Raw genomic sequence first — 24,134 nt, forward strand, 5'->3', positions numbered from 1 at the left:
GCCTGTCATTTCACAAGTTTTGAAAACTTCGAAAAACACATAAGGGTTATGTGATTTTTTTCGATCAAAAATTTTTTTTCGAGTTTTTTCGATCTTTTTAGAGCAAACAGACAAACAATCCAAAATAACAAAAAAATGGAGAAAATTATACTGAGAGCTCAAAATTTGGCTTAAAAATACATGATTTTTGATACCGGGTCCGGGCCTTAAAAATTTCCTCAGGCCTGGGTTTTGGCGGGTCGACCCGGAATTTTACAAGTATGCATGAAAGTCTTTTACTAATAAATAATTCTTGATTCAATATCTGCTATGAAAATTGACATAAATTTGTTTTACGTTAGTAAGGTGACCCTTTTATCACAAGTTACAGCGGTAATGTACCGTATTTCCTCTAATAGAGGCCCATGGGTTTCTATTTTTTAACCTCTTTCTCAGGGTGGACTTCCGTTAGAAAAACGGCTCGAATTAAAGGCGTTTAATTCTGAACTGAACAGGAATATTTCTGAAACGACAAGAATTAATGGAAATTACCGGAAAATTAGCAAAATATGGTTATTTCTGCAATAACCGAGAAGAAACCTGCACAGCCAGAGTTGGCTTCTATTAGAGGTGGGGTTCTATTAGAGGAATTACGGTATTTAGTAGTTCTTGGTAGAGCTTATAAAGACGTACATTTCTAGAAGATTGAAACAATGATATTGGCAAAAGTCATGATCCTCAGCGTAATTAGCCTGATTCGGGGCGGTTCACTAAACATTTTCTCAATTATGCGTTTCATACTCAAAAACTTGCAACTTAACACTATTCTCTAGTGAGCAAGTTTCAACGTCATTTTTTTCAAACTATTCTCCCTTCCTTTCTTTACCTAAAGTCATTGCTTTTTGTTCGCGAATTCTAAGAAAACCTGTGCTTTGCGAAGGAAACACAAGAGCTATCCAAAAGGTATGCACACATAACTGCTCTATTCGAGCATGCTTCAATAGACGTCTCACACATCATTTAGCAATCCTGAGACATTTCTTGGGTGACTTGGGTCCCCAACGTTGAATGAAACCTCACAAGTCATTTTTTCTCTAAAATGTGTAAGATGGAACATTGTAAAGGAAAAATCTAGATAACAGCGATCATAAATATCGTTGGGCGGCAAAAAGGAGTCAACTGCATTAGCATTTGTTAATAGAAAAGGGTGAAAGGAAACTATTCATCAAACTGACCATCGGTTAGGCGAGCCGTGTCTTGTCCATTGGACAGGGAAGTATCCCACTGAGCTGAAGGAGCTGGCTGGCACACATTGTTGTAGTTATCTGAAAAACAAAATTTATAATGAAATCTCGAATCTTTGGATCCAGTTCTCAACAAATCCTTCTCACCAGCTTGCGGACGGAAAGATGGAGTATCATAGAAATAATCAAAAGCATCATAATACTCCTCAGAATTCTGATGGGTGTACATTTCAAAACGTATACTCCGCGTATAGAATGGAAAGAATAGGGTAATGGGCGGACTGGTATATGCTAATATCATTATCAATGCTAGATCCATGGAAATTGTTTAATTTCCTGGAGGTAATGTTCGAAAAGTCATGTGAGGGCACCGGAAGGAGACAAAGGATGAGCTGACAAAAAATTGAATGTGTTCTGTTTGATAAGGGATGCAAGGATGGGGGTGAGCCAGGTGAGAAAAAATACTTTAGTTTTTCAAAGTGGGCTAAAATGGCGTGGGCGATATGGAGGGAGAGGATGTTTCACTAAGGAATGCTTTCAAAACCTGATCCGAAGAAGAAAACAGTCACAAATTGATGCTCGCATGTTTTCCTAGAGAAGCATCGAAATAAATTTCAAGCTGAAACAAGCTGGCAGTTTTTATTATTTCTTCGACTTATTGAAAAATAGAAATAGATATTTTATAAAGATCGTCGACAATATCGACTTTGAAATTACTAAAATTCTAATGAAGTAATATGTCAAAAATTATAATTCGTACGTTCTACTGTCTTCCTCAAAACAGATGTCTTTGCCATTTCTGTCATAGAAAACTGAAAATTAAAAAAAACGTTTCAGATTGAGAGATTTCTGAGAGACTAGATTCCTATCCTAGAAAAAAAACACGCGATATGAAGAAAAGAATCGCTAGTGTTTCCGGAGATCTTGACTTCGGAAGAACTGAGGCTCTATAAAACTTGGCATCGAGGCAAGGAAATAAGGTGCGGAAGCGCCTGTTTCCGTTCCTTTGTGCTCGTACCCCCAAAGACGCCAAATGCATCCTAACAATAATCACATCCTGTCAGCCAAAACGACGTGGTGCCATAAAACACTTGGCAGACTTGCCTAATTCTTCAGGAACAAAAATAATACAACTTACTCAACGCGGCTGGATACATTGGTTGTGAGTGCAATGAAGAGCGAGAGCCTTCACACGAACATGGGACGAGAGGCCTCGAAGCTCGATTTGGAAGGGCGGAGGCTTTTCTGAGACGAGGTGCGGTGCCCAAATGGCTCCATTCAGCAGCGAGCCAAGCGTCTCATTCACTACGGTAGTTGAGTTGTAAGAAGGCATGTGGCGGTTTGTCGGACCCTTGACTTCCGTTCAAATTTCCGGTATGATAAGTAAAAGCAATGATAAGGCGAATATCTAATGGAATATTCTGGTTATGAAGATGCGCGCCGATTATCGCATCATTCGGGACACTTCTTGAACGTGGAATTGTGCGTAGGCGGCTGATTTCTGGCCAATTGTCAAGAATAGTTTCTATTCGGAAAAATTTCCTAGTATCATCATGGTATCAATGTCAGAACATCAGAGAACGTGATAACTTCAAAAAATTGAAGACATAATTTACAGGGTGGGTGAAAAGTACACGAACATAGAACCATAGCCTGATTGTCTCGGAAGATGTACGATGTTTGGTAGCATACAATTTCCGGAAACAAGCTCTTTGTATCTTGTCAATTTTTTTTTGTCGGGAAGAAAAAAAAAGTCTTATCATGTTTATCAATTGTGTTTCTCTTCACTGCACTTTATTGTTTTTAGTCTATTTTTGACATGATCACAGAAAGGTTTAGAAATTATATTTGGAGTTTTTTAATAGAACTCTATAAATTGAACAACTTGGTCGAAATTAGCTTACACAAACATTATGAGAAAAATTCAATCAGCTTATTTCCAACCAATAAAAAAATCTAGCGATTTACAACACTGATTTCGTTTCTCTCATAAAACAAGCTGCTATTCAGATTGTTAAGATTTTTAATTGTTTGTGAAATTAATTTTTCTTTAGAATCTCATATTTTGTTCATCAATTCGGTCAAAGTTCTGATGTTCAAGTGTATCAATGCGGAGTCATACATGATAAAAAACTATTTGTTTCCGATAAGACGCTTCTTCAATTTATGAGGTCGATGATTGTTATTTTACTTTTTTGGTTTCTCATTTCTCGTTTTATTTTCCATTGCTTATTTGTGGAAACTTAATGTTTTATTGTTTTGTAAATGTTTGCCACAGCAAAAAAAAGTTTTATTCACACAAAAAGGTTATACATCTCTCGCAATCCTGATATATCTTTGAAAAAATAAAAAAAAAAGAATTTGCCGCCAGCAGGGGTCGAACCTGCGACCTTGGGCTTATTAGACCCACGCTCTAACCGACTGAGCTATGGCGGCCATGTTAACCTTAAGGGCGCTGCGTGATGACAAGCCAACCATAAACTGCGACGAGGCAAGGAGCGAGAGCGAGAAGAATCAAAGAGGTCGGGAGAGAGAGCGAGAGAAAGTGGTTGTGTGTTGTCTCCTTCGCTTAACTATTCTGTCTGAAGAGAGAGTAAGAGAGAAAAGAGAGGAGAAAAAAGAAAACGGAAGCCGAATTGCAACAAACTGAATTGGTATGCTCTTATTTTCAGTGCAACATTCTTCTGGCGGAGATGGACAAAAGGTTCCATTAGACATGTCGTTCTTCTATCTAGAATTAACGAATTCTGTCAAAGAAACTACATCTTAACAATAATACAAGTGAGAAAAAAGTGATATCTCTTTTTCTATTCTGGTCATCTTTGATAAGATAGACATAACATGTCAGGTCCGATTTTCCATCTTCCGAAAACTTATGACTAACACCACAATATTGTATTTTCATTTAGAGAAACTGCCGCCGTGTTTGTTTCTTAATTATTATTTTGTTCTCACAACGTCTCCGTCTCTCACCCTCTCTTACTACTAATTATCTGACCTACTCCAGAAAAAAGAGACTTCTAGCAGCTCTCTTTTCTCCTTCTCTTGTCCATTACCACCCGTTATGAATGCGAATCACACAATTCCCTCTTTCTAGTTTTCTAAGAACACTAGCTGAGATGCGCCTGGTATTATAAGACGTGCAATCATGTCTGCACACTCCATACAGAGCACACTCTCTCGTTTGGTGTCCTCAGGCGAGGGCTCACTTGTTTACCGGTGTGGTCGAACGTTTCGCGAGTGTGAGGTCAATCTTTTTTCTCTGTTCTCTTGCCATTTTTTTGTCATTTTCAGCTAGAGAGATGGGATTTTAGAACTAAAAGACGGAATTTTAAACGACAGAAAGGTTTTTTGTCGATTCCCAACCTTTATTATTCCGAGAAACATTTGCTTTTTTTTTATTCGAAATAGTTTTTTATACGTTTTGTACCGTTTTCACAATTTCTCGTTTACACACCGTACAGGACTTTGGATTTCTATCAGAATCAAAAAACAGAACACTGAAGAATCCGTTTCATCTTTTATTTTTCCGCGAAATTTTTGTAAAATAGGACCAACGATCTTAATCTTACTATTCATTGGCCTTTTGCTCTTCCCTACTTCCTCATAAGCTTTAGTTGTCAGCCAATGGCGATTTTTACTTATTTCTCAAGTCATCCCGATGTTTTTTCTTCCTTTTTTCCCTTGCTTACTGCTTTAAACCTACACAGCAGCTGTGTGGCAAGTATACAAACGAGTTCCTCTTTGGAGCAGGATTTTTTCAATTCGTGCTGCTCATCCGGTCGCACGAAATAATTATTCCAAATATTCAATTATCTTCATTTTTTCTCATTTAGCGCGTCCTTTCCACTTCTTCTCTCCGCTCTTTTTTCGTTCTTGATGAGGAAAAGTGAAAATGTTGTTCTCAGAGTTTGATTAGTTTTATTTGACGCTCCGTGCATTTTTGCAACGAACAGAATCTTTTTTTTTCAAGTTTTTATAAGAAACTGTGTTGAGAGATGTTCAAACGAAATCTTGAAAGCTTTTGTAAAGTTTGAAGGCAATTTTCGGAATTCGATCAAGGCCGTGTTCCATCGTCCCATGGTCTGTTTTTTGCCCTAAGCTTTTTGATTTTATAATTCTCTATTTTCTCGTCTTTGATCATTCTTCGTAAAACATTTTTTGTCAGCCAACTCGACAAAATATCTGCGAAAACCATCTGAATGCAATTTAATTGTACGATAACTACTCAAAAAATACCTGAGTTTTATATTTTGATCAGTAAACATGAAGCTCATTTTTAAAAATTCGTTTCAGTTCAAAATGGGTCTTGAAACGAAAATACTTCTCCACAGACAGTTCGTATTTTGAAAATTATAGCAGCTTAAGCATTGATTTGAGTCACTACTCGGCTGGAGACCAATACGAGGACTCACGACGCGTCGAAAATCGGCTAGGGGCCAAATTTCAAATAATGTTCCCTTCCTCGATCCCGTGCTATTCTGAGTCATTTTTCTTCAAATCTATGCCATCCGAGTTGAGTCATCACAGACGGTCCAGCGGGTCTCGCCACGAAAACAATATTTCCAGTGCTAGGATGGGCGACGCTTGCAAGCATATGCATATCGCAATAATCCTATTGTCCGCATTCGTTTTGGTTTCATTTCCCTACGATGAAACTGAAATCGTTTTGGATAGGGGCATTTTCTTCAATATTATTGAGGCGAATTCTCTGAATCACTGTTCGAAACTGAAACTCAGCCGTTTATCCTTTCGTTTTGCACCACTTTTCGAATCTTCACATTGTGACATTATCTCTATTTGCCTGCGTAGCGACTCACTATGAATTAGGCGATTTGGGTGTTACGGAGCAGTCTTCAACTGTCGTGACACTTTTTAGGATACGACGAAATCAGTTTTTTCTGCCTGTTCCGTCTTTTTTCTCATAGTAATCGCTCGGATAAACAAAATCGGAGTTCAAAACAGAACTTTTCAAGTTTGAAAAAATAAATTAAGATCACCTCGATAGCCACTGAATATTTTCAATCGGTTTTCATCCTCCCGCAGTTTCGTGAATGTTCAAATCTTTAAACTTTAAAATACACGTTTGAACCTAGAAATACCTCTCTGTCCTCATAAATGCCGCAATTGATCATTCTTAAACAACATACCGCTTGTCAACATCATCTACTATCTCACATGACTTGATTTCCGCATATTGTTCAACGAAAATTTTTATTTTTTCCACCTTTTCTTTCCTCATCGTACCTGTTTTGAACTTTTCCCTCTCTAAAATCCCTCTTTTTTTTAAATCTTAGATTTGACGACCAATACGTTTTTCCACCAGACATGTTACTATTCTATAGATAAGATGACAATGAAAAAAGACGCAGACATCAAATTTTGTCACATTTTTTGAATGGGATAAAAAGTCATGCTAAATGTATGTGTTTTTTCTCGTTCTCTCTCTATCCCTCGCTTTTCTTTTTTTTCTCACTTTGTGAAACTTTGTTCTTTTTTTCACATTCTCTTAGCTTTCACTCAATTTTTATGATTCCAGCTTCTCGATGGACACAGCTCAACGAAATATCGACTTCCACCGATTGGTCAGAGATGCGCCGTTAATCAATCACATCTGCTTTGATGCGTGCTCCAAGACAGTCAAGATCATCTACTCATCAACAGTGCCTCTTTCTCACACAACTTTGGATTGCAAGGTTAGTGGTATATTTCATTTCAGTTTCTAACAAAATGTCGAGCTTCAGAGAGTGGACACAGAGAAATCAGAAGACCGAATCTACTGCATTCAAGTCCAGTATCCAGATTTTCCATTGATTCTACAGTTCTTCGGTGACACGTGTCCACTTTTGAAGGGAACCACCGTTGATTTTGTTGTCACTGCTAGTCAAAATGCTGAAATCGAGGAGGTAATCAGAAAGGCGTTGGATGTCAAGTAAGATTTTTTTTGTGAATTATACATATTTATTACTAAAAATGCGGTTATAGATTGCGTCACGTCGAAGCCTTCACAGGACTCGTCAATGGAACTTCATTCCTTCTGCGTAACATCGAAGCCGAGAGTTTCACCTACTCGTTCGATGAGTCTCAGAAGTACGAATTCCAAACGCTCAACACAGAATCCATGTATCCATATCTTCTCATCAACATTCGTACTGGAGTCTCCGTGGTGCTTGTCGACGGACCCAACAAGTTCCAAAGACTCGGAGGAAGCTCAATCGGAGGTGCCAGTTTCCTCGGTCTTTCGGAATTGATCACAGGTGTCAACGATATTGAAGAGATGATGGATCGTGCTCTCAAAGGAAGTCCAGAGGAGTTCGACATTTTCATCAGAGATATCTACGGAGATCGGTAAGCTGTAAGAACGAAAAGTTTGAAAAATAAAATTTTATTTCAGAGCTGCCAACTTCAATATGGATCCTCATTTGCTCGCTGCATCATTCGGTCGTGTCACTCGTGCACAGACTATTCGTAGAGCCGGAGAATTTGATGATCAGTCGAAGAACAATGCGATCCTCAGTCTCCTCAGAATGGTACTCTACAATGTCTCTCAGGTAAGCCACTTACTCTTGAGGAAGAATTGCTGTAAAGAATGATTCAGATCGCTTTCATGCTCTCCGAGATGTCAAATGTCAAACGAGTCTTCTTCAACGGGTTCTTAGTCAGAAATCGTCCGATCGTCATGAAAACGCTCTCATTCGCTTGTAACTACTGGTCTGGTGGTAAACTGAAGGCATGCTTCCTTCGTCACGAGAATTACACCACTGGTTTGGGAGCATTCCTGGAGGGATGCCCAAATGCCGATATGTACTGGAAGGAGTACTGTTCGGGATCCACTGCTCTAGGTCGTTTTGTTCCGGTTGAACCACTGGAGACTGGATTCAAGACTCAGACGTTCGCATTGAAGTGTGCTAGATTAAAAGCTGCTCCGTTCTGCTTGCTTGTTGACAAAGATGGAAAACCGGACGCCATTGATTTCAACACGGATGATGAGGCTCGTGATTTTTGGATTCAAATTTTAGACAACACCATCGCAAAACTCACCGAACTTGCCATCGCTTCTCAGAGTGGGTGTCCGGATCAAGAAGATGTGATCAGCAGAGCCAAAGATTTTGAGAGCGATTTTGTCAAGACCATGGACACAATCAAAGAGCATCATGTGTATGTTTTCCTGTAAACTGAATCTATAAACTAATTATCAATTCCTATTTAGTGCTTACGGTAACTCAAACGCTAGAAATTTGCTCGAGGTCCGTGAACAAATTCTGCAGGAGAAAGGATTCGATGACATTTATGTGCAAAAGAAACACGAGGAGAATCTTTCTGCAGTTGCAGAGCTTCCAATTGTGCTCGCTTCGATTGACAAGCTTAAAGAGGTGAATGCCAGTTGATTTAGCAATATAACTTTCCGATTTTTTCAGGCAGGGGACGAGAAAGCCGTGGTGGAGTATGTGTCGCGTTGTCTTCTCGCTGGAAACGTCTTCGACTGGGGAGCCAAGGAGGTCGTGAAGTTGATGAGCAGTGAAAAAGGGCTTAGCTTCCAGTCAGCGATCAATCACGTTGAGAATCGACCGTGGTTGTTCGACGGATTCGAATCCTATTACCAGAAGCACAAGGAGTATAAATCCGTGCTCATTTTCGTTGACAATTCTGGATATGACTATATCCTCGGAGTGATTCCATTTGCCAGAGAACTTCTTCGAAATGGTGCCAAGGTTATCATCTGTGCCAACACTCTTCCAGCTCTCAATGATCTCACGTACAGAGAAATGATCGAGTTGGCTCCAGAGCTCAAGAAGGCTGATGCGGACCTCGCCAAGTTTATCGATACTGAGCAGATAATGTTTGTGCAGTCGGGACAAGAGTCGCCATGTCTTGATGCCAGGTAGCCTGAAAATTTTAATCGCTTCATTAAAATAATATGACTTTAAGACGAGTTCACGAGGATCTCAACACTGTCGTTCAGAAGTACGAGACAGATTTGGTGATTATTGAAGGAATGGGACGTGCGCTTCACACTAACTTTAATGTGCAGTTCAAGTGTGACACTCTCAAGGTGAGTGCTTTATTACGGATTTAGATATGAATCATATACAAAATATGTAAATATTGGCTGAAAGTTCTTGATTATCGACTAAAAAAGATCAAATTTCTTTTGAAGTGTTGAAAAAAATTGCGCGTCACGCAGTGTGTTTGCAGAATTGGCCGTGTCTGTGATGGTCTTGCCCTAACTTTTAGGAAAAAATGTTTCTAGTTATAGACTGTCATTTAATGCGCCATGCGCCTTGCAATATTTCTCAAACTGAAAAGACGGGAAATAAAATAGAAAATCGAGAAACTGACAAAATTTGCGCTTAAGAGGCTGGAAAACGTTGAAAAAAGATAAACAATATAATGAGTTGACAATGTTCGTGTGAATTCACCTTAAATTTTATTCTCATTAAAAGTCTTCCGTGAAAGCTAAATTTTGTGTGCTGTCAGCGACACGCGTTGCGGCTTCAGACATTGTTCTGATTGGGTCTATGAATCATTATGGAAACTTTTGTCAAATCAAAAAATAATACTGCTACCTGTAAATCTGAGAGTGGCCGGTTGATTTGATCTAGAAGGCAGAGCGGCAAAAACTGAATCACTTAGATTCTTGCTTAGTTCGTATGATTTTTCGTATTAAAGTTTTTTCCAAAAAAATAATTATCTTTTTCCAGGCTGCCGTCATCAAAACCCAATGGCTTGCTGACCGTCTTAAAGGGAAGATGTTCAGTGTGGTATTTAAACACGAGCATGGAACAAAGTAGGACACGCCTACCTCATCTCATCAGAGATACTCGAATGGGTGATTTTTATTCGAAATGTTGTGATTAAACACTATTATATCACTTTCTCACATGCCATCTTTTTAACTTTTTTATCCCAATAATTCCTGTGTCCTTCCCCAACTCTCCCATTGTTTCTCATTCCACAAAATTCGATTTTGTTGCGCTTTTAACACGCAACCGTATCCTCGAACATTTCTCTGAATTTGCTTTAAGCCTCCCCCGAAACACAAAAACAAGTTTTATTAATTTTTATTTCTCAATATGGCCAATGAATCATCAGGCTGAAACTGATATGCTGTACAACTGAGACAAGTTTACTACTTAAAAAATATATAGGGAAACTTTTTTGAGAAGACAGGGGAGTAAAATTCTGATAACCGTTTTTCATCAACAGCAACAAGAAGAAGAAGAAGTTGAGGGACTAATGTAGCCTCGGGCCCGAAACTCGATAAAAATAATATAAATTAATTAGAGATTTTCTAATATTATAATTATCATCATTGCAGCAAATTTTGTGGAGAAGAGAGAGAAGGGAAGAAAGTCAGAGATTTCAAGATCAAAACCTAAGGTTCTAAAGTTTTGTTGAAAACAAATTATAAAAGATAATAGAAAACTGGTAGAACAGTCAATAAGAAAGTTGGAAGAGCAGCAGACGATCTCACTCGTGGTGGCATCTTTGTGCTGGTTACTGTAGTTGGTTCTGGCTCGGCAGCTGGCTCTGGTGTCGTGGCTTCGTTGTTGAAGAGTCCAATGACAAGTCCTCCCTGGAAGAAACCAAATTGATAAGAGTAAAATTGCTTGTTACAAATATACCTTTCCATCTCCAAATCCACTATCAGCTGGATTTCCTGGCACACAGTTGAAGGTGTTTCCGATTTCCAAAGTGAAGAGACCTTCGTTACAGACACAGATGGTTCCGTTGCAGTGAGAATCCAGAAGACATTCTTGTCCGTTAACACATTCTCCTCCTGGGAAGGCAACTCTATCTTCACTTGGAAGTCCGTTTCCTCCATCTCCTGGTTGTCTGGTCTTAGGAATTTCTTCGCTGAAAAAATTGAGAGATTGATGTCAACCTCTATCAGAACAGAAACTTACACAGTGAATGGAGTTCCTTCTCCGTCCCATCCAATGACAACTTGATCAATCTCATTGGTGTTACGAAGCCAGTTGATAAGTGGCTCGTAGTACTCGAGAAGTGGTTGAGCATCGAGTTCTCCCTTTCCAGTGATCATTTCAAGAGCCTTCAACCAAGTGATCGAAGATCCCAACTTCATGGTCTCACGAAGTTTCTCGGTAGTATCCTCAGACAAGATGCATCCTTCGCTCTGAAAATCATCTTTTAGCCATCAAAAACCTATTGAAAATCGTACCAAGATAGTTCCCTCTGGACATAAAGCCTTCAAGATTTGGAACTTGAGAACATAGCTGATAAGAGAGCGAGTAGCTGGGGAATTGACTTGAGATACAGAGTTGTGGATGAGAGCGTCCAAGTTGGAAGTGTTGTATGGTTGTGGAGAGCGAGTTCCCTCATACTTGTTTCTAATCTCCCACCATCTGTCATTCAACTTGTTCTTTGGCACTTTGCCCTCGAACAACTCGTATCTCCAGTTGTCAGCGGCAATCGTGAATGGCAGTTTGGTGAAGCTTTCGAGCGACTCCCTAAAATGGTAAGTTTATTGATAAGACACAGTTGGCACTCTTACTTGTAAAGCTTGTTGATGATCACGGAGTTCTTAATGTCTAAATGGTCGGATGGAACAAGTTTCTGAGAATACAAGTAATGTGGGTTAGTGGCAAGATAGGCGAAAGCGCTGGCGATGGCGTCAGTGATAACTGGAGAGGCTGGCTCTCTGAAAAAAGTTATAAAACAGTTTCAAGATAACAGTTTTCCTGGTATACCTGAAGAGAAGAGATTGATCCTTGTACAGGTACTGGTAGTAAGTTTGGACGAGAAGAGAATGAGCTTGTTCGAAATCTGGCTCTCCGAGTTGAGCACAACTTTTGACACGGAAATCATTTGGTGCACGCATATCGAGAGCGGCGGCTGGGTGGCAAATCATATCCTTACTCCAGACACGAGCGAAAATAGAGCTGGTCCAGAAGTTCTTTGGAAGTTGTGGGAATCCAGCAGATTTGAAATAGCGATATGCCTGATAATTTGATAATATATTTTTTAGAAAACTCGATGGTAACTTACAGTAACAAACATCTTCTTGGTAGTGTAGTTTTGGCTTGTGAAAGCGGCGAGAATAGCTTCTGGAGTCTCAGATTCCTCTTCATATGGCTTGGTTTGTTCATAATGAGCAGACCAGTCTCCTCCGTCGAGTGATCCGAAAAGATGTGCTGGAATTGGTCCGTCCTTGCTAAGTCCAGCTGGGTTTGAGTAGATTCCTGCCAACTGGCGACGCATGTAAGCGTGGAGAAGTTGATAGAATGGTTGGATGGTAGAGTAGATCTTCTCGACTTGCTTGGTTAGGTCCGCCATGTTTGAAGGCGTATCGAAGGCACTTCTCCACATGGCTCCTCCATTGGCAAATCCGTTGAGCTTGGCTCCTTCGTTGGAGATAGCAATGATGTTGTTGTAAGCTGGCTTGCTCTTAGCAATAGCGGTGACATAAGAAACCCACAAGTGTTGGAGTCTAGAAGCGTCTTTCTCGTTGCGGAAGATAGAATCCATATCGATTTTTCTGAAACAAAGTTAAAATAAATTTTAATATTTAACAAAAAGTGAACTCACTGAAGAGCACATGGTGGTGGCACATCCTTATCACAGATGGTCGAGTCCTTGGAGTCTCTGTTAAGGGTGGATTGAGCTTGAGAGAATTCGGCGAATCGGGATGGGGCAAGAGCGGACATTCCTTCGAATGAAACATATCCGAGTTGTCTCTTGAGTCTTTCATCGGTCACTGATGCTTTATCGAATTGCTTGGCTTGCATAGACGTGCTTTTGACGAACATGGTAAGAACGTTTTCAGCTTCATCGAGAGCAAGCTTGAGGGATGGGGAAGCATCGTTGAAATAACGCCATCCGGAGAGAGCAACTTCACGAAGGACCTGAAATTGATTATATTTTTTTGGAATAACATCTCAAATTTATAAATTTTTTAAAATCAGATCTCATTTTTCTTCCACTCGACTTTTTAGATTAACATATAGTAGAATCTCTCCTAATTATTTCATTTTTTAAAGAAATTCCATAATTAATTTTCGAGATCTCATATCTCAATTCGCATCCGAGAACATGCAACGTTTGCTAGTTTTTTTCCTATTTTACATGTCATTCATCTCTCTTTCTTTCGCTGACTAGACGATGAAGACAACACGTTTTTGATTCGAAAAGGCCAATTATCCGTTCTTCATTCATTTGCCGCCGCGCGCAAATCCCATCACAACGAATCCAGTTTTTCTCGATGCCACTACCACCGCACTCAGTCACTCCCCGCTCACTCATTCAGCTTTTGCCCCCTCTCGGCTTTCTGTCTCCGCTGGACTGTGACGTTTTTATCATATCATCTTTACCTTAATGGCTTCTGCCTCGTATCCGGCCAGCCAGGAACGAAGTTTCTCCTCGTCTTTGATAGATCCTGGCGCCTGCAACAACACAATAAGAAAGAACAATTAGTATGACGAAAAATTGAATAAGAGGGAAGAAGAAGAGGAACTAATGGCACTTTACCTGAAGATTGTCGGCCTTCCAGTAATCGCTGCTGTTCACAAGTGCTTGAGCGACGGGGTTGGCATAAACTGGTCCCTTATTGGTCTTATTCTGTAAGAATGCCATAGTACCAAATGTAGTTTGCTTAATATCTTACTGGGGCAATTGATCCGGTATTCAAGAAAGTGTCTACAAGTTGCTCGATGACCTCGGTGTTGAGCTCATCTGGTTGAGTAACGACAGCTTCAGCGACATCTCCATAGTCTTCAGACTCGATGTTGTCGAATTTGATGGCTGGTTCTGGCTCTGGAGTTGGTTCTGGTTCTGGCTCAGATTTTGGACTTGGTTCTGGCTCTGGTTCTGGCTCTGGCTCTGGCTTTGGCTCTGGCTCAGGGACCGGAACAGTGCCATTTTTTGGTGTGTCTAGTGCATCAGTGAGTTCAAATGGTTCACCTTCAGCAAATGCGACTTCTGGATCTTTTGGTGCTTCGTCTCCTGGCAGAAGTTCCGACTTTGGCTTGATCTCCTGGGAGAACGATGGCAAACAGGCCCCCACAAGCAATAGGAGAAGTATGTTGAACTTCATCTGCAAAATTGTTGGAATTAGGTAGTTAAAATTGGATTGGAATAAAGTGGGAGGAAAGGAAATATGAGGTGGAGATGAGAGGATAAATCATCGAATGAAGAGATGGGATAATATTAAATAAGATTATTATCGCTTTTCCGTCAAAGTGGACACGATACACGGTGGAAATGAGAAACAATAACAAAAAGTATTAAGAGAGAGGAACGGTTGAATGTGTACCGTGCCTATTTATAATATGCGAATCAAAGTGTAAGAAGCGGCTATTACAATTATGGGAATGATGTCAGAAATCCAGCCTATGATATTATATTAAACAGTTGAGATAAGATCAAAAATTGATTCAATTCAAAAAATGAAACCGAACAAAAAAGTTCAACCCATGCTTTGAAAAAACCAAAGTTGGAACTTTATACTATTTGATGGAATTCATAGACGCAAACAAGTGAGAAACGTTGGCGGGTGCCCGAACGAAAACCGGCAGCGCTTCTTCTTTTTTGTCTTGCCTTTTCTTTGGGTGTGGGAAAAAGGAGAGAGAGGGCGGGTGTGGACAGTCACTGGATTTCTCTTTCTCTAATAACTTTTGAAGAAATTCTGGCCTTGCACTCGTCCACTCGACGGTATATTTTAGTGTGAAGGAGAGGTTTTTGACGACGACGGTTGTTATGAACACGTTCAGACAACAAATTGTTGCAAATTTAATGATTGGGGATTTCTAGCTAATTGGATTCGAAGTACAGAAAAAATCACACAAAACACTAGAACCGTTTGATCAACATCAAAGTTACATTATTACAACAAAAACAAGAATATCAACAATATATATCTAAGTATTTTTAAGCATTCTGATGTTGGGAATTTTTTCGAAAATATTTTTTTTTGAGAATATTTAACATTATGCTTAGGTGGTTACATTCTAATTCTAACCATATTAACCTGAAAAATTGCTCTCAGACCGTGAAAAAAATTTTTGTATCGTGACCTGTTGAATATCTGCCTTATTTATAAAACGCTATAGAGGTTTGCTGGTCCCCGTGTCACTTTGCCCGCTTTTGAAACATTTGAAAACTAAATATAGATTTACGTGACCTTTTAAGAAAACGTGAGAAGCAAAGCTACGAAGCAGGTAAAAAACTAGGTTGAATCGAGCCGAAAGCGCACCAGCCAGCTGATTGAAGCGCCGAAGGCGCGGCAAGTAATGAATTGTTCATCATAATATCACAAACAATTTATCAATTGACACTTGTTTGATATCATGTATAAAAGCTTAGCAAAATTAAGTCCAATTTACTGTGTTAGGCTCTTTTACTAAAAGTTTCAAAGTAGCAATCGACATTTAGGGGGTCCTTCCATTACATCTTTCACAAAAATCAATCTACTAAATAACAGGCTAGCTTCAAAAATGACATGAACAAAATCCATTTGGTTCCAAGTCATTTTTCATAATCAATGGCGTCACTTTTTTTTCATCCATCCAAGAACATGTTTCTTGGATGAAAACGTGTTACTAGGGATGATTCACATGAAGAAAGTGTTAGAAGAAAAAACGAGATGGTATGCACTTTCCATTGGAAATATAATCAATGGACCAACGGTAAGCAGACTGACTCCTCAGGAAACGGATGAATGGTGGGCGGCATCATTAACACACCGGTGAATACATCCTGTTAGAAATCATTTGGTCGGTGTCTTCGTCGTCTTCGCCAAAAAAGATTGGAAAAGTAGATTGTTGTTGAGCCCAATGAGGCGGCAGTAGGGAAGGTGTCCTGAAGACAGAAGGAAAGAATCGAAAACTGTATAAGTGAAGGCCACTCGGAACGGCTATCGTTTTGCAACCGATTAACTCAATTAGACCCCCGATCCGACTTTTGGGTAAATGACAAGAATGTCGCGGGCCGTGAAAAGGACAAAAGGATACATATTAGGTGTTCCGAGGAAACCACTGACTTCCGATAATGTCAATGGAAAACAGACTTGGCAAGCTTCATCAATACCTAGAAATGGATCGGAAAAAGTAAAGATGGAAGAATGAAAGTCTCGAGAATCGGACACAAGACGTCTGTCAAAACCATACATTCCGGATTAGATCAGGTCGTTATGCACAATTGGTTTTGGTTCACGAATTCCAATTCTCCGCTTCTTCGCATCTCATAAAAATTCCCGGGATGCTACTGGCGACAACGACATGGTGAGAAGAGGGCTATCTATTTCTTGTACGTTTCGGATAATTTGACGAGACAACGACAATCCGATGGAACAAAAAAGTTGTGGAAGAAGATCAGATCAGAGACGAATGAGCGACAAGGATATTGGGGTCAGAGTGACGATAGCGAAATTTGAAAGGGATTACGAAACTGACGTGGGGGTGGAAGATATTGAAAGGGGAGAGAGAAAGGAAATCCGAACTGGGTGAATCGGGAGAAAGTCAACGTCTAGGACTGTTTCTTTTCTAATCCCGACAATTAACGGCGATATGGGCATTAGTGTTAAAAATTAAGGGAGATGGGATTACAATAGAATACAAACAAACGTCAAAAGATCAAAATAATCTGCTCATCTATTAAATGAATGCATGCTTTTCATTATTAGACTGGTTCCTTATTTTATGTTGTGTTATCACCTCTTTTTGCAGTCGTCGAATTAGATTCAGTATAAAGACCTATACTTTCATAACGACTGCCTGTAAGATAATCAAAAGTAGCTTGAGTAGATTAATGAGTGAAAAATCTGCATATTGAATTTAGAATGCTTTAAATTATTGTAGCTTCTTCCTACAAGCTAATTATACAATTTTACTGATTCGAGTTTGAATTAAGATTTGAACAGGTTTTGCACAAGACGTTTAATAAAGATCATCACAAATCATTAAAAAAATGCCTAAATTCTTCCAATAGTGGCCGGAAAATTTGGAAAACAATTAAGCTAATTCCAAAAGTCAAAGAGAAACTCTTAAAAGCCAAGATAGACTAATAAATCACAAAGCTTGATAGAATCATACCAAAAGGTGACGACAAGAAATCAGAAACTGTACAGTTCAAGTGATGAATTCAGAATTGGAGGTGTATATTGCGGAGATAAACCCTTCTTGTCCAGAGGAATGAAACTGAGACATTCTCGCCGCCTCATAACCACCGACGGATTGGATGTCAGTATCCTGACATCAACAAGTGTAGAATGATAACCGAAAGTGAATTACCCAAGAAAGAAAAGCGAAGGAAATAATAGGAAGAAAAGGGAGTGTTTTTGCGGAAAGGGCCCTCTCACTCGCTCACTGACTAGAGAGTACTGTCCTACATCTGAATTCCGACGGGGAGACGCCGCGATCGGGCCGTTTTGTGTTGTGCGCCAAACGCCGCCATTCCGTACGTCGTCGAAGGAGGGCTATATCCTTCCACGGACATTTCTGGGTCATTTGACTATCCAATCTTTTCTCCTTCTACCGTGTGTTGCGGATTCGCCAAGTGCGCACACACAGCCGATCTTCGGGCGGCGTTGTCATTTTCAACAACTAGCGTGATATCAGTTCTCGTGGCAGTGTGTACTTGAAGCAAAAGCCGAGAAACAAACCTGAACTACCTGTATGAAACAGGAAGTGATCAATAGAGGGGATGAAGCAAAAAAAACTGGATGAAAAACGAGCTACATTGTTTTGGTAACACTGTAGGTGTTTGAGAAAGAACCCATCACATCAAAGAAAAAAATAATTTCAAATTGCGTCTATTGGTTTGTAAATTTTTTCAGGAGAATTCCAGGGAAACACAGTTATGATATTATTCTGGAACAAGAAATCGGAGCTGTGGAAGGTCTCACAGCGGCAACTACGGTAACCTAAAACCATTAATAACTTTCGGACTTATCATCTTGCATTTTTTGCGTTTCCAGTAAATAACAAAAAAATGAAAGAAAGTAGATTTCCTAGGCAAATCGAAATTTTATTAGGGTAGATCAAATTTAAATTCCTCAAACTTATGATGAGCGACATAAAGATTTTTTCTAGTAAAAATGCTTGCTCTTTTGCCTGGGCTCATCAAATTCTTTTCTTGATATTCTTTTCTTTGATTCAAATGCTTAACGGAGGTTCTAGCTTTCTAAATTTTCACTTTTCAAATATCCATATTTTCCCTACGATCCCGAAATTGCTCTTTTCCAACTCTCGAGTATTCCATCTGCAATTGATTTGAACACTATATTTTCTCGATTTTACCACTTTTTTCCTTTCATTGCAGGCAGTTTCACTTCTCTTGGCGTTTCATTTCACCATATTAGCCACATCACCTCATCATAAAAGTCATGAGTATCAAAGTGCGATTTGACCAAACTGCATTACCTTATTTCGACATTTCAGGGACACGTTCAAAACCCCTTCAATCTGATTCGATGGACAGGGCTTCCCGAAAATGTTGCAATTTTCTGGTGATAAGAGTCACACTTTGAGCCGTCGGACGCGTGCATGTGTCCATCCCTGATCTTATCAGTGCGCTAAAACGACCTGGAATAAGGTAGAAGTCAATTTTGTAGATGTCAATTGCGACTCGTATTTAAGGGAGCCGTAGAGACAGAGAATACAGGTTTCAGCCATGAGGTCGATCATCATCGCCTCCCTTGTGGCCTTGGCCCTTGCCTCCTCCCCAGCTTTCGAGCGTAGCTTCGAGCCAGAGACTGACTACCACTACAAACTCGACGGACTTGTCCTCTCCGGACTCCCAACCGAGTCTTCTGAGCAATCCCAAACCCGTATTTCTGCCCGTGCCCGTATTCAATCTGACAATGACCGTTACATCCACTTCCAACTCGTCAACATCCGTCTCGCCGCTTCCCACCTCCCAGAGTCCGAGCAAATGCCAGCTTTGAACTCAATGGAGCCACGTGAGCTTTCCGAGGAGTACACGCACATGCTTGAGCGCCCAATCCGTGCCCAACTTAGAAATGGACTAATCTCCGAGATCCAATTCGAGAAGGAAGACGCCGAGTGGTCCAAGAACATGAAGAGAGCCGTTCTCAACATGATCTCTTTCAACCCAGTTGCCCCAAGAGACGAGATGGAAGAGATGGAATCCTACAGAAAGGAGTCTTCTTCTTTCGAGGAGAACACCTCTTTCTTTACCAACGAGAAGACCCTTGAAGGAGACTGCCAAGTTGCCTACACCGTCGTTCGTGAGCAGAAGAAGACCATCATCACCAAGTCTGTCAACTTCGACAAGTGCACCGAGCGTTCCGAGATCGCCTATGGACTCCGTTTCTCTTCTGAGTGCCCAGAATGCGAGAAGGACACTGAAATGATCCGCCCACAAACTGTCTACACCTACGTTATGGAGAACAACGAGCTCAAGGAGTCCGAGGTTCGCTCCCGCTACACCGTCAATGTCAACGGACAAGAAGTCATGAAGACCGAGACTCGATCCAAGCTTGTTCTCGAGGAGAGCCACTCGATCAAGAGCCACATCAAGAAGGTATGCACTTTTACAAGTTATTTGTTAAATTCAAAAAAAACTTTCCAGGCCAACGGAGAGAAGGAAGACATCATCTACTCTTCCCGCTGGGAACAACTTGTTGAGGACTTCTACAAGAATGGAGACAAGGCTGAGTTCTCTCCATTCGAGAAGTTCCCACTTGACAAGAAGATCCAATTGATCAAAACCATCACCGAGCAAGTCCAAGAGGTCGAGAACAACATGCCAGAGACCGCTCATTTCCTCGCCCGTCTTGTCCGCATCTTCCGCACCACCTCCATCTCTCAACTCAAGGAGATCCACGAGAAGATCTACGCCAAGGCCGACAGAAAGGTAAGCTGTCTGAAAATTTCGTTTCAAACATATAAAAATATTTCTAGATCCAATCCATGATTGAGTCTGCTCTCGCCATCTCTGGAACCAAGAACACCATCCAACACCTTCTCAACCACATTGAGAACGAGGACATCACCCCAGTCGAGGCTGCCAAGCTTATCAAGTCCATCCAAGAGACTCCATTCCCATCCCAAAGCATTGCCGAGTCCCTTCTCAAGTTCGCCCAATCCCGTGTTGCCAAGACCAACCAAATCATCCGCCAATCCGTCTGGCTCGCCACTGGATCCGTTGTCCGTGGAGTCGTCGACATTAGAAGCCTCCGCCCACTCATCCGTGAGGACAAGCGTGAGATGAAGGACAAGTTCTTCCGCACCTTCATGAAGCAATTCCAAGATGCTGAGACCACCTACGAGAAGGTTCTTGCCCTCAAGACCATCGGAAACGCTGGACTTGATATCTCCGTCAACGAGCTCAACGACATCATTGTCGACAAGCGCCAACCACTCCCAGTCCGCAAGGAGGCTATTGATGCCCTCAGACTTCTTAAGGACTCCATGCCACGCAAGATCCAAAAAGTCCTCCTCCCAATCTACAAGAACCGTCAATACGAGCCAGAAATCCGCATTCTTGCTCTCTGGAGAATGATGCACACCCGCCCAGAGGAGCCACTCCTCGTTCAAGTCGTCTCTCAAATGGAGAAGGAGTCCAACCAACAAGTTGCCGCTCTTACCTACCAAATGATCCGTCAATTCTCCCAATCCACCAACCCATGCTACCAACGTGTTGCCACTGAGTGTGCTAAGGTTCTCTCCTTTACCCGCTACCAACCACAAGAGCAGATGATCGCCTCCGCATACGCCCAACTCCCACTCTTCATGCAAAATGCTTTCTCCGGAGCTCAATTCGACTTCGCCGCCATCTTCGAGAAGAACTCTGTCCTTCCAAAGGACCTCCACGCTTCCCTTGACGCCGTCTTCGGAGGAAACTGGAACAAGTACTTCGCTCAAGTTGGATTCTCTCAAGAGAACATGGACCAATACATCTACAAGACCCTTCAAAAGCTCGAATCTCTCGAGAAAGAGTCCACCACTGTTGTCCGCGGACGCCGCATCCAAACCGGAATCAGAATGCTTAAGGAGCTCGCCCAAAAGATGAACATCCGTGCCCGTCCATCCACCCGCAACGAGAAGAATGCCTACGCCATGATCTACCTTCGCTACAAGGATATGGACTTCGCCGTCCTCCCAATCGACTCCCAACTTGTTGAGGATGTTGTTGAGAGATTCGTCAGCAGCGGAAAGATTGAGTTCTCCGCGATTCGCCGTGTGCTCAACAAGGACTCCGAATTCGAAGCCCACCACGCCGCTTTCTTCTACGAGGCTGTCCGCAAGTTCCCAACCACCCTTGGACTCCCACTCACCATCTCCGGAAAGATCCCAACTGTCATGTCTGCTGAAGGACAAATCTCCCTCGAGATGGACGGAACTGAGCTCCGTTTGACCGTCGAGGCCCGCCCATCGGTTGCTGCCACCCACGTTTATGAGATGAGAATGTTCACTCCACTCTTCGAGCAAGGAATCAAGACCCTCCAATCCATCCGCGCCTACACTCCACTCAAGATCCAAGCTGTCGCTGGATTGAAGAAGAACTTCGAGCTCGTCTACAAGGTTATCGTTCCAGAGAGCCAAAAGTCGATCGTCTCCCTCTCCACCCGCCCAGTCGTCTTCCTCCGCCACCCAGGATTCTCCAAGTTCGAGTACATCGAGGCTGAGGAGAGAACCGTCGCGGTCCCACAATGGGAACAGAAGACTCAAGAGGTCGAGAGAACCGAGAACTACCTTGGACTCGAGTTCTCCACCCGTGGAAACATCCTCCGCCAACACTCCGTCGAGAACTGGCTTCTTGCCGAGCAAGACTTCGAGGTCACCGTTGAGAACAAGAACCGCCCAGCTGAATTCGTCTTCCGCATGACCGCCTCCCCACTCGAGAAAACTCCACTCTCCGAGATCAAGATCAGCAACGAGATCTTCGAGAAGGAGTTCGAGCTTGAGCAAGAGAGATCCGAGAACCGCCGTGAGTCTTTCTCCAAGATGATCAAGAACATCCAAAAGGAGCAAGGATACAAGAGCCTTATCACCCTCAAGTTCGAGGCCCCACGTGACTACCAAATGAGATCCGAGCTTACCACTGTCTGCGACAAGCAAGTCCGCATGTGCCAATGGACCGTTGAGGTCAACCGCTCCCCAATCTTCGCTGAGGAGAAGAAGGACTGGACCCTCCGCTCCCAACTTCTTGCTATCCGCCCAGAAATGCCATCTTCCCTCCGTCAACTCCGTGAGCAACCACACCGTGAGGTTCAACTCTCTCTTACCTCCACCTGGGGATCCCAAAAGAAGAACGAGCTTAACATCAACGCCCAACTCCAACAATCCAAGGAACAGAAGAAGTACGAACGCAACATGGAGCGTGAAGTCAGAGGAATGCCAGAGTACGAGCTCTTGATCAAGGCTGCCCGTCTCAACCAAGTCAACATGGTCGCCGACTACAAGTTCACCAAGGAAAACGAAGAGACCATGAGCCGCCTTTTCGACCTTGTCAAGGCCTACAACTACTGGACCGTCTCGAGCCGTCCAGAGGACAACGAGGAAAACCGCGTCGTCCTTCAACTCACCGTCGAGCCAATTTCCCGTCAATACGTTAACGTAACCGTCCAAACCCCAGAAGGACGTGTCGAGATGAAGAACACCCAAATCCCACGTGTCCACCTTCCATCCATCGCTCAACGTGCCACCAAGTACCAATACACCGAGGCTTCCGGAGCTGTGTGCAAGGTCCAAAAGAACCAAATCCGCACTTTTGATGATGTTCTCTACAAGACCCCACTCACCACCTGCTACTCCCTCATCGCCAAGGACTGCTCTGAGGAGCCAACTTTCGCTGTTCTCTCCAAGAAGGTCGAGAAGAACTCCGAGGAGATGATGATCAAGGTTCTCCGTGGAGAGCAAGAGATTGTTGCCCAACTCCAAAATGAGGAAATCCGCGTCAAGGTCGACGGAAAGAAGATCCAATCTGAGGACTTCGTTGACTACCAAATCGAGAGACTCGGAGAGTCCGCCATCGTTATTGAGCTCCCAGAAGGAGAGGTTCGCTTCGATGGATACACCATCAAAACCCAACTCCCATCCTACAGCCGCCAACAACAACTTTGCGGACTTTGCGGAAACAACGACGACGAGGTAAGCAAGAAAAAAGCTAAGTTTGTCTTCTAAATTACAATTTTCAGTCCACCAACGAGTTCATGACCGCTGACAACACCGAGACCGAAGACATGGAGGAGTTCCACCGCTCTTACCTTCTCAAGAACGAGGAATGCGAGACCGAGGAGGAGCGTCTTACCGAGAAGAAGAACTACAGAAAGTACGAGAGAGATGAGGAGGAGTCCGACGAGTCCGACGAGTCTTATGATAACGATGAGGAGCCACAATACACCAAGAAGAGCAACAAGAAGTCCGAAAAGAAGAACCGTAAGTTTCCACACCACCTCCTGAACCATATCAAGTTCTTTGAAATTGCAGAGATCGTCGAGAAGACTCAAATCAAGGAGTTCTCCCACCGCATCTGCTTCTCCGTTGAGCCAGTCGCCGAGTGCCGCCGTGGATACGAGGCCGAGCAATCTCAACAAAGAAAAATTCGCTTCACCTGCTTGCCACGTCACAACAGAGATGCCAGCCGTCTCTTGAAGGAGTCTCGCCAACAACCACTCGAGCTCAACGACTACCCAGTCTCGTTCGTCGAGGCCGTCAAGGTCCCAACTGCCTGCGTCGCTTTTTAAGCTTTGACCGGCACCTACTCTCTGTAAATTCGTGCAAAACACTGTGTTTTGTTATTAGTTTATGGCTTTTTTCCGAAATAAAAATTTCACATTCAAAAAACGTGTTTGCAGTGATTTAGGGGGATGAATGGGGATTGGGAACAAAAAAGATCAGAGATTGAAAAACTAAGAGCAGGAGATCGAAAAAAATATACTAAGGGAGAGTTTTGAAAAATCCAAAGAGATTGGAAAATGATCAATTA

The 24,134-nt window shown here is 42.1% G+C and overlaps 3 protein-coding genes and 1 non-coding gene across 4 annotated transcripts; 2 read left to right on the plus strand and 2 right to left on the minus strand.

Moving 5' to 3' along the window:
- Nucleotides 1-3,585: 3,585 nt before the first annotated feature.
- CBG28206 lies at nucleotides 3,586-3,659 on the minus strand. Its single transcript has one exon. It is a non-coding gene (tRNA).
- Nucleotides 3,660-6,769: 3,110 nt separating this feature from the next.
- Cbr-pnk-4 lies at nucleotides 6,770-10,015 on the plus strand (the record flags this gene model as incomplete). Its single annotated transcript, XM_002644590.1, has 9 exons — nucleotides 6,770-6,919; nucleotides 6,968-7,155; nucleotides 7,209-7,571; nucleotides 7,618-7,774; nucleotides 7,822-8,381; nucleotides 8,434-8,596; nucleotides 8,642-9,105; nucleotides 9,153-9,276; nucleotides 9,926-10,015. 9 exons carry the CDS (start codon nucleotides 6,770-6,772, stop codon nucleotides 10,013-10,015), a joined length of 2,259 nt encoding a protein of 752 aa, XP_002644636.1.
- A 614-nt stretch (nucleotides 10,016-10,629) lies between these two features.
- Cbr-acn-1 lies at nucleotides 10,630-14,277 on the minus strand (the record flags this gene model as incomplete). The annotated part of the gene is made up of 11 exons (XM_002644591.1): nucleotides 10,630-10,800; nucleotides 10,850-11,081; nucleotides 11,132-11,361; nucleotides 11,407-11,695; nucleotides 11,740-11,886; nucleotides 11,936-12,186; nucleotides 12,234-12,723; nucleotides 12,774-13,090; nucleotides 13,556-13,627; nucleotides 13,713-13,802; nucleotides 13,849-14,277. The coding sequence occupies 11 exons, from the start codon at nucleotides 14,275-14,277 to the stop codon at nucleotides 10,630-10,632; spliced, it is 2,718 nt and encodes a 905-aa protein (XP_002644637.1).
- A 4,574-nt stretch (nucleotides 14,278-18,851) lies between these two features.
- On the plus strand, nucleotides 18,852-23,892 carry Cbr-vit-2 (the record flags this gene model as incomplete). The annotated part of the gene is made up of 5 exons (XM_002644592.1): nucleotides 18,852-19,724; nucleotides 19,773-20,057; nucleotides 20,105-23,296; nucleotides 23,344-23,584; nucleotides 23,636-23,892. 5 exons carry the CDS (start codon nucleotides 18,852-18,854, stop codon nucleotides 23,890-23,892), a joined length of 4,848 nt encoding a protein of 1,615 aa, XP_002644638.1.
- Between the last annotated feature and the right edge of the window lie 242 nt (nucleotides 23,893-24,134).

The sequence above is a fragment of the Caenorhabditis briggsae genome (assembly GCF_000004555.2).
Source record: "Caenorhabditis briggsae complete genome, chrX, whole genome shotgun sequence".
NCBI lineage: Eukaryota > Metazoa > Nematoda > Chromadorea > Rhabditida > Rhabditidae > Caenorhabditis > Caenorhabditis briggsae.